General features: G+C 55.9%; 4 protein-coding genes across 4 annotated transcripts, besides 2 other annotated features; 2 read left to right on the forward strand and 2 right to left on the reverse strand.

The window, feature by feature from the left end:
* Positions 1-183: 183 nt before the first annotated feature.
* On the forward strand, positions 184-3,918 carry EKO05_0001746 (uncharacterized protein; the record flags this gene model as incomplete). Its single annotated transcript, XM_038937410.1, has 2 exons — positions 184-3,538; positions 3,596-3,918. 2 exons carry the CDS (start codon positions 184-186, stop codon positions 3,916-3,918), a joined length of 3,678 nt encoding a protein of 1,225 aa, XP_038802497.1.
* Positions 418-454: a tandem repeat.
* Positions 3,919-4,281: 363 nt separating the features above from the next.
* Positions 4,282-4,434, reverse strand: EKO05_0001747 (uncharacterized protein; the record flags this gene model as incomplete). Its single annotated transcript, XM_059635743.1, has 1 exon — positions 4,282-4,434. The coding sequence occupies one exon, from the start codon at positions 4,432-4,434 to the stop codon at positions 4,282-4,284; it is 153 nt and encodes a 50-aa protein (XP_059491726.1).
* A 429-nt stretch (positions 4,435-4,863) lies between these two features.
* EKO05_0001748 (Translation machinery-associated protein 46) lies at positions 4,864-6,034 on the forward strand (the record flags this gene model as incomplete). Its single annotated transcript, XM_059635744.1, has 2 exons — positions 4,864-5,468; positions 5,548-6,034. 2 exons carry the CDS (start codon positions 4,864-4,866, stop codon positions 6,032-6,034), a joined length of 1,092 nt encoding a protein of 363 aa, XP_059491727.1.
* Positions 6,035-6,380: 346 nt separating this feature from the next.
* Positions 6,381-6,420: a tandem repeat.
* A 604-nt stretch (positions 6,421-7,024) lies between these two features.
* Positions 7,025-8,677, reverse strand: EKO05_0001749 (uncharacterized protein; the record flags this gene model as incomplete). The annotated part of the gene is made up of 3 exons (XM_038937172.2): positions 7,025-7,366; positions 7,417-8,175; positions 8,234-8,677. The coding sequence occupies 3 exons, from the start codon at positions 8,675-8,677 to the stop codon at positions 7,025-7,027; spliced, it is 1,545 nt and encodes a 514-aa protein (XP_038802499.2).
* Positions 8,678-10,167: the final 1,490 nt, after the last annotated feature.

The raw sequence follows: 10,167 nt of genomic DNA on the forward strand, positions 1-10,167 counted from the left end.
TTGCATGTTCAGCGACTGCAAGGACTGGTGTTTCAAACCTGCCTCCCATAGAAACGCACCCCCGCGACTCACCAGCTTCACCTCGGCCACAGCGAACGCGGCATTGCAGGCCCCATGATCTCTCTCACGTCACTTCCAGTCACGGCGTCCAGAGAGCCTCTGCGTCTCTGAGTCTCCATCGCCATGTCGTCGAACGACTACAGCTCGTACAGCTATCCCTACCACCAGCAGAGCTCTGCCCAACCTTACTCGGCGTATCAGACTGCGCCCGCCTCCAACACCAGTGCGAACAGCACCAGTGCGGAACCGTCGCGCCAGTATTCGCAGGCACCGTCTGCTGCGACAAACCAATCTGCAGACTATCTGTCCTACCCTGAGCCGTCTTACGGTCCATCGAGTAGTGAGTATGGGGCTGCGCAAGAAAACAACGACAACAACGACAACAACAACAACACATGGAGCGCCAGCAGCAACAGCTACGGCGCAGCGAGGGACAATGGCAGCCGCGCTGCTGAGGTCCTACGAAATATGAGTAACACGGGCTACGCCGCGACGACCACGGCGCTGAGTCAAGCTGGCTTCACCACCATCAACGCTGCCAATGCGCACTACCCTCCCGGACGTTCCCTGCAAGTGCAAGCACAACCGCTGCACACCTCCCACACAATACACGGTCAAACACAGGCTCGTCCAAGCAGCGTCAATACCAACCAGGTACAACCGCCAGCAAGCAGAGGCCTGTCATCACCTGCGACAGCTGCCGGTTACCCTACGCAGCGAGCGCAGCCGCAGTACCATCAGCAACAGGCACAACAGCGTACGGCCAGTCCTGCTCAGGCTCCATACAGCCACAACCACGCAATAGCTGCGAGCAGAAACGCCTCCATGGCTGCTGCAGGAACATCCCAACAGTACACTGACTATGGCCGCCGACAACTTCCTGACGTTGACGCCACACAAACTGCTCCTAACGCCACACCCACGACCTCGTATACGCCTCGAGCACCCGCGCCGACTGTTCAACCTCCACCATCCAGCATATCCGAGCCTTATACAGGATCGAGTACGACAGTCGATCCCACGGCCGTGTATGACCCCTGGCCTGAATACCAACGACAGCAGGCAGCCAGAGATGCAGCGCGTGCTGAGCAAGAGAAGAAAAAAGAAGAGGCTCGCAAAGAGGAAGAGCGGCTGGAAGAGGAGGAGCGCAGGTGGGGAGAAGCTAAGGAGGCAGCACGGCAAGCGCAAATTGCTGCTAGTCAACCGAAACCGAAAGCTAAGAAGGCTCAGACGCAGCCAGCTACTGCCACTACTGCTGCTCAATCTAACGTCCCCGATGTTCCAGAGTCACCAGCTGGCGGCTCAGAGCTTGAGGCAGAGATTCGTGCCATGATGGTGAAGATGCGCGAGCTCAATAGCAAGGATCCTCAGCTGCTTGCGCGAATCTGGGAAGAGGAACGGAGGGCTAAGGGCGCGAAAACGCCAACTGCTACCGCAAAAGCAGCCCCTCAACCAGCTGTCGTTCCATCTGCGCAGGTCCCTATACCTTCGATTGCGAACCAAGGGAAAAAGGCAACCCCACGAGAGTCTATTAGCGCGCCCAATACAAAGCTGACCACACTCCCTCAAGCTCAAGCTGTGCCAGCCAGCATACGAGCCCCTGCCGCCATACCTGTGCGAACTGGTGGGAACACCATCTGGCCTCCCGAGAAGAAGCTGGAGCTTGCAAGAGCTGCGGCTCACTATCTCACCACCAAAAACCCAGACCGTCCAATAGAGTCTGAGCAGGTTCTTCAGATGCTTGACGGCAACCCATCATATGTTGAGTTGTGCGAGCGGTTGGAGCAAATGGGCTTCAAACTGGACCGCTCCATCTTTGCAAAGAGTTTGCTGCTAGCTGTGCCAGATGTCAACTCTGCGTCTCGCAAGACCACTCGACAAGCAATTCCTCCTGCTACCGCTCCGAAGGCTCCAGCACCACCTGCAGTCATGAAGCATCCCGTTCCACCAGCGGTCATGAGGCATCTGGCGCCACCTCAGGTTGCGCCCAGTCCTCGCTACAGTCCTGCGGCAGTTTCAAGAATGACCGGGTCGACATATCCTCCATTTCCTGATAACCCTGGCTCAGCGGTAGCATCATCCATTCCAGTCGCAGAGATGGTACCCATCAAGCCAGAGCTGAAGCCGCCAGCGAACAAAGAAGAAGCGGCAAGGAAACGCAACTTGAGCGATCTGATTGATCTGACACAGCTTGACGAGGAAGATGACATGATGCCACCCATGAAAAGACTCAACACCAACTCGATGGTAAATACCTATTCATCATCCCATCCATCCTTTGATAGTGCTGTGGGTACTGGCGCAGCACCCATCAACAATTTCCCAACAGCGGCCATTCCCGCACCCCAGAGCAACGAGCCGCCGAGAACAATGCCCATGCAAATGAACGGGCTACGCTACCGAGCAATCGTGGAGCCCTTGGAGAAGAAAAAGGCCCTTCGACGTAATACCTACAATCCAGCCACAATCGCGCGAGACGTATTACTTGCGTGTGGAAGACACCCCTCGGAGCGCCAACTCAACCAGCATCTTGACGTACTGAAGACAAACCTACCACATATATCCAACGAGTCAGATCTCAGTACGATCAAGTGGAGTCTCATCGATCCCGGCAATCCACCGCCTGGTTACTTTAAGGACGGTGTGCAAGCCCTGACAGAAGGTGCGGATGAGGAAGATGAGTCCGAAGCTGAAGATGGGGACAGGGAGTCGTTGTCCCACGCGACCGGCGGGGAGGGCGCGAGGGTCCAAGCGCTTCCCGAGGCGACCAATCCATTCATCAAACAGAAGCGACGCGGTCGAAAACCGCGTCACTCACTTCCCAACGCCACAACAACCACAGTACCAACTACTCCCAACCGGCAAGCAAGCTCTTCGAACATGAGTGTAAGCGCTCCACGACCTTCGTCTGCTGCTGGTGGTGTTGGTTACTCTGCTTTTCGCTCCGCGACTGGGTATGGACCTGATGGCAAGCCACTGCCGAAGAAGAAGGGTCGCCCAGTCGGTTGGCGCAAAGCCATCCATGGCTCTTCTGCGGCTCAGTCTCGGCCTGCGATGAACGGCCACACAGGCACACACGAATCTCAGCAACCGAGCACCTTGCGCAATGTTAGAACTGGTGGGGACGAGCCTATTCTCATCAGTTCGCGATCACCCAGTGTCGCTACTGGCATGCCTCGGTACCAGGTTTTCAAGTGCAAGTGGCAGAACTGTCAGGCGGAGTTGCACAATCTCGAAACTCTGCAGAAGCACGTCTTTAAGGGGCACTGTAAGGAGAGGCTGCACAACCTGCTGGAGTGTTTATGGGATGGCTGCGGTACAGAGGTCACCAACATCGACCCCGTGACCAACATGAGCCTCAAGCGTAGCACACCTCAGGCGTTCGGATCTGAAAGCGCCTGGCGGGGGCACATGCAGCGAATTCACTTTGATCCTCTGGCCTGGGAGCATGGTGACGGACCTGCTGGTGGTGTTTCTGGTACGGAAGATTGAGCGGCGCTCTGGAGAGACCGTGGAACTCTGACTGACTCGTTAGATGCACACGACTCTGAGGCATACTTGAGTGATGCGCAAGGCCGTCGTGTTACTCCGCGCATCACAGCTGATTTGGAGCGCGCTTTTAGCAGCGATCTGTCACGCCAGCTCCCTGCATCAGCACCTCGGGGACGCGGTCGTCGACCAAAGAACACACAAGAACAGGAGGCTCGCGACATGCAGGATCGGTTAGTATCGCGGAAGCGGCGTATGGGCGGACCAGGCATGGACCGCGGAGGTGCCACACTCGTGAATGAGAAGCGCAGGAGAGGGCTTGTAGACAGTGACGGGATGGAAGAAGAGCTCGTCGACGCAGAGGATTAGCAGCCTCGAGACCACAAGGAGCACTTTAAACAGCAGACAACCAAGTTGAATAAGGTGCAGACAATCAAGTTGAACAAGATGCAGACAACCAAGTTGAACAAGATGCAGACAACCAACTTGAACAAGATGCAGACAACCAACTTGAACGAGATGCAGACAACCAAACGTGAATAGATTCAACGCCTCGTAAGGTGGCGCAAAAGCTCTGTAGTGTTGTGCGCCCAAACTCCGTGATGCTTCCTTGGCTGATCGCTCTTGGTCCGGGTCAACAGGCCGCGACCATGGTATCAATGTCTCTCCACCCACACGTGGTTTGCTTCCTTCGGACCTCCCTCGAGGGACCAAAGCTTCCCGCGCGTGCTCTTAGGCCTTGACCTTGCCGGCTGCGACCTTTGGCTTCTCAAGCGCTGCGTGTTCCTCCGAGTTGACTTCGAGGAAGTGGTAGAGGACGATGAGGAGCATGGCAGCGCTTCCGAGGAAGATGGCCAGCGAGTAGAGTTGGGCGTCTGTGATCATCTTGCAGGTTGACGCGCGTCGGCGAGAGGTCAAGTCCAGAGTCAACGAGTGTCTGGTGCTTGCTGCGGAGCGATTAGACGGTGCAGCGGGGGTTGGTGAGCTCTGCAAATCATACCAAAGCTATGTGGACTGCGTCTGTATCGTTGGGACGCAAAAGCGGGAATGTCAGAGCAGCGCCGTGGGTCAAGGGTTGCCGGCTTCTGCGAAGGGCCACCTTGAGCTTCAGCAAGGTCGCGGCTGTCTGGCTGACTAAGGCCCGCCGCCACCGAAATTCAGCCCACCCCACACATCGTCATTCTCACTTTTAACCCACCAAGACAGCACCTGTCCAGCGCCGCCAGGACCCGCCCACGCGCCACACGTCTCTCCAAAGTCCACGCGGGCGCCCTTGCCGTCTTTCCACGACCCAGAAACCCACATCCTCCCGCCATGCCTCCCAAGGGAAAGGGCGAGCAGCCCAAGGTGAAGAAGGTCGCCGTCGACAAGACCTTTGGCATGAAGAACAAAAAGGGAGGAGCAGCCCAGAAGGCCATCAAGCAGATCCACGCCACCGCTGCCTCGGGCGGAACCCCCGATGAGAAGCGCAAAGCGGCCGAGAAGGCGCAGAAGGAGAAGGAGAAGAAGGCCGCCGAGCAGGCCCAGAGGGAGATGGCCGATCTCTTCAAGCCTGTCCAGATCCAGAAGGTGCCCTTCGGTGTCGACCCCAAGACCATCCTCTGCCAATTCTTCAAAAAGGGCAATTGCGACAAGGGCAGGAAGTGCAAGTTCTCACACGACCTGAACGTCGAGCGCAAGACGGAGAAGAGGAGTTTGTACACAGACAGCCGGGACCAGGAGAAGGACCAGGAAGAAGAGCAGAAGAAGAAAGACAACATGGACGACTGGGACGAGCAGAAGCTGCGAGAGGTTGTGCTCAGCAAGCACGGCAACCCAAAGACCACAACAGACAAAGTGTGCAAGTTCTTCATTGCCGCCATTGAGGACCAGAAATACGGCTGGTTCTGGACATGTCCGAATGGAGGCGACAAGTGCATGTACAAGCACTCGCTACCACCAGGGCACGTGCCCATACTTCGTCCTTCAAACCTCAAGCCCAACACTAACAATTGCCAGCTTCGTAATCAAAACCCGCGAACAGCGCCAAGCCGAAAAGGCCCTCATGGCCAACTCTCCCCTCAATACGCTTACCCTCGAAGATTTCCTCGAGTCCGAACGCCACAAGCTCACCGGCACGCTCACGCCCGTCACGGTCGAAACCTTTGCGAAATGGAAAAAGGAGCGTCTGGACAAGAAGGCCGCCGAAGAAGAAGCGAAGCTGCGCAAGGAAGCTACTGGTCGCGCCATGTTCGAGAAGGGCGACTGGGCAGGCAGCGACGCAGACTCGGACGACGAAGAAGGCGACGGCGAGTGGAACCTGGAAACTATGCGCCGGGAGACGGAGCTCGCGAGGGCCAGGAAGGAAGAGGAGCGGTTGGCGGCGAAGATGGGCATCAGTCTCGAGGAGCTGCGCATCATGGAGGGGACTGCAGAACCGACCGCGGCCAACGAGGCCGAGGCTCTGTCCACAGATAGGACCGACGTCGAACCCACAGAGTCTTGAGCGACATCACACGGGGGACGCAACAACGAGATGAGGTAGGCCGGGCGCCATACAACGCTGCAAAAGCTTGTCACGCTTCGAGGCTGGGGGCGCGTGGGTGCATGACGAGATGCATCGGTTGGGAGCTCGTAGGACAGTGGCAAGTCTTGTGTGCGCGTGCGACATGTGCTATTAGCGAATTCATTCGCGATTCGCGACTTGCATAGCACCCGTTGAGCCAGTCGCTCCAGGTGTCTGGCGTTGTGGGCTTTGCCGGATGGCTTTGATCCTGTATGGTATATGCTAGGTAGAGTGAGTGCACGACGGATCTTTACGAAGCATGAACAATAGCACGCCATCTACATTGAACTCCAACTCCAACTACACCCACACCCACACCCACACCATGCGCATACCACCCACTCTCCCAATCCAGACCGCTGAATCAGGCAACATCTCGCTCCATGTGTCGAAGACTGAGATCGCGATCTGGATCCCCCAAGACAGGTCGTGGCTCCGCGGACCACACGTTCGCGAACCGCCGAAACGCAGCACACCGATGAACCCTACCTCTCTCTCTCTCCTCCAACGAAGACGCGTTAACGTTACCGCGCAGGCGCACGTCAGCCTCCCCATCGGGAAACCATACGGGAAAAAAAGACAGGCATGCATGGTAGCCAGCAGGAGTCTGGCCTTTTCCACGTCGTACGTTTTGTGGTGCTGCGCGGGTCCTAGGTCGGGATCCCTTCTGGCCCGAGGGGCTTGCGACGACCTAGGCGGGCCTTGTTCACTCAAGCTCGACCGGCCACCCTGCACGATCGATGCGCATGTGCCCGAAAGAGAAGGGGTTGGGGATGGCTGTTGATTGCGGTGGGATCTAGCCTTTTGGAATGCGCCTGCACGGGCTCAGATGTAGTGTTTGTTTTGCATGGGCTGGGTTTGGGGTTTGGGGGTTCGTGGTTCTGTCGCGGCTACTTAGCCGGATGACTGTGTATTGCTAATCATGCCTAACTACTCCTGCTTCTTGTGGATGCGCGGCAAGCATAGCCACAGCCCCAGAATCACGCCCAGCAGCGCCAGGATGATGGGTTGGAGGACTTGCACGCCTTTGGCCTGTGCGATGGCGCCCACCGCGAAGGGGAAGATGGCTGCGCCTGAGCCGCCAAATGCTGCTGCGAACCCGATGGCGCTGACGTGCAGATGTCGTGGCAGCAGTTTCGTTGCGGCGACAACAGCAGCAGGAAATAGTGGGCCGAGGAAGAAGCCTTGCAAAGAGACGGCGACGGCGGAGACGTAGAATTGAGGGACGAGCCAGAAAATGAGCTCCAGTGCCATGGTGATGGGGAGGTAGATCTGGCGCAACTTGTCAGTGGGTGGGAACGGGTGAAGATATGTGAACGTACAGCAATGGCCAGCTTCTCCCCCAATCTCGGCGTGACGAATCCCAACACCAGTCTGCCGACCGTGATGCCCATCCAGAAGCCGGTCGCGGTCATTCCGCTCGCAAAGTCTCCTCCGTGTCGCACTTCGAGCATGAACTTGACAATCCATCCTCCAAGCGCAACCTCAATCCCCACATAGCCCAGCAAGAACAAGGCGCAGAGCCAAGTAACTCTGGCGTGCGGAAGACGGATCAGCGCTTCTTTCATGCGGTTGTCCTTTGCATCCCCTGTCCTCGGATTCGCAGCCCTGAACGCCGCCCCATCTGCGCGCCAAAACGCCGTGCTCGAGACACCGAGTTCGAGCACCGCCATACCAATCATGACATAGTAGAACGTATACCATTGCAGATGGCCCTTCGTGATCATCGTCGTAGCAATCAGCGGGCTCAGCACCGCGCCTAGGCCATAAAAGGCGTGGAGGAAACCAAGGACTTCGTTGGGGTTCGCCATGTTGCCCATCCACGCGTTCCATGCGGCGTCCGCTAAGCCGTTGCCGAAGCCTGCGATCATGAAGATGACAACGAGCACGGGGTACGGCGGGTGCACGGCGATGACAATGTACGCGATGAGGTGGCAGACTGGAGCCACGACGCCGACGCCGCGTTGTCCAAACTTCAGGTGGATACTATTGTTGAGCAGAGCCGAGGCTGTGTAGCCTACGAGGGGGGATAGGAAGACCAAGGAGATGACGATGAAGGTTAAGTTGTAGTATTCTTGTAACTAGGGCTGATGTTAGCTGTTGCTTCAAACCAAGCATAGGATCGTGATATGGACTTACATATGGGATTAGAGCACCGTAGGCAGCGTCGTTGCTTCCCATGACAACGAAACTCCAAAATGCAGCAAAGGTCCGGTATAAGTTTGTTCTTGATTGATTCCAGCGTTCGAGCTTCTCCGCTGCTTGGGTAGTCGGCGATGGGAGGTTTTCAACTGGATCGTCATCCTGGCTTGCTCGATCAGAGACCTTCAGGCTCGGTGTCGTTTTGGCATTTTGCGGGGTTTGCAGGTATGAAGATGCATCCTGGAGCTCGATTGGTTGTTCGACAACGCACGTTGACGAACCTCCGTTCTGGTTGGAAGTCATAGCTGTCGCCGCCAAATTGACAAAACACCTACTCAGGTCAGCGAGCCCTGAAATGGAGGAAGGCAGTTGAGGTTGCAGGCTTGCAAACAACACCAAGTGATCGATGACGAAATGTCTGCTCAATGAAATGACAATCATGTCTCACCTCTAATGTTGAAAGTTCTTTCCACAGAGTGTTTGACCCAGAGTTCAGCCCACGAGGAGAACGAGGTCAATGGGCGAGCACAGCTATGGAAAACGAACTATCAAGAACCCTCACGTTCTCACCCGACAGCAGTACTAGCGCTTGTGCTTGCCGCAATTGGTAAGCTGATTCCCAAAACTGGGGTTCGGTAGATCTCCGGTTGTCGTTCAAGCGAAGCGGTATCTCGGTCCGACATGCAATAGTTTGCTTTAAAGCTGTGAAGCATTGGAGTTTGGTCGGCTGGCTTACTGCCTCAGTCCGAAGCCTTGCAGATCAAGACGCTACAGTTGTCATTTTGACACACGCAAGGACCTTTGCAGGCGTTCAATGCATGTCTTTGTGCTCCAACCGCAAGCCTTACCTGTTCGGTCGATAAAATGCGAGAAGCGTACTGCATCTCTAACCTACATCCCGAGTATGATGCAAACGAAGCCACAGATTACGGATGCGCTTGACTGTATATCTTACGGGGAGGCAAGGAAGGGTTTTTGCCATCTTGGAGACTCACCAGCTTATACAAGACATCATGCAGCCCAACAAGCAAATTGCTGCACGATTTAGTAAGGAACCAATATCTGGGCAGTTGCTGTACAGAGATTGGCTCAGATTCAGCGCGCTGGCAAGCAAAGTCAGGTTACTGGAATCTGGAGATGCACGGCAAGGATGAGCTGTGATTGGTGGCGCTTTTTCCCCCACGATTACCGTCTCATCCCGCTGCACTCCAACATCGCGCTCTTGCGCACTCGCAATTTTTATCCACCGTCGAAGCTACTTATGATGTTGTGATACGCGACGACTACCACGGTTACAGCACGAGTCCCAGAACAACACCGCCGCCGGGCCATACGAGCGTAAGTGGTCGCAACACTCTGCACTGCACGTAGATAACCGTCTGAAGTTGCAACACGTGCAAGAGGCGAAAGGAGAGGTATCAACCGTGTACTCGCTGTACTCTACGCCAAGTGGACAACAGCTGTAGCTATCACCAAGAGAGACATGCAGTCCTCTCGGTACAATGGTAACATTCCCCAGCTCGGCTAAACATCGAGCGCCCATTACTTGACACCACTAACCCAGACAGCTTCTTTTCTCGGGACACAGCTAATCTGTCTTGCCTATAGCGTGTTCGCTCTTTGGTCGCTACTTCAATTGGTCCCTGTCAATTCGTCAACGAACCACTACAAGACTATCTTGCCGACTTTCGCAACACGGCTGTCATTTGGGGCCGTGATTTCCAAACACCGGTGAAGCCCTCCCAAGAAGAAGCTGAGAGTCTCCTGGAATGGGCTATGCAACCGACTGACAAGCTGTTGGGAGTATATCGCGACACAAATATCGCCCGGGAGATTCAGGATTGGCTGTTCCAAGATGATGTCGACGGAGACCCATGAAATGCAACGTTTTGGATCGTCCTAGCAGTTGATGCTCAGTCATGTCCCCGGGA

The sequence above is a fragment of the Ascochyta rabiei genome, chromosome 2 (assembly GCF_004011695.2).
Source record: "Ascochyta rabiei chromosome 2, complete sequence".
NCBI classification, from domain to species: domain Eukaryota; kingdom Fungi; phylum Ascomycota; class Dothideomycetes; order Pleosporales; family Didymellaceae; genus Ascochyta; species Ascochyta rabiei.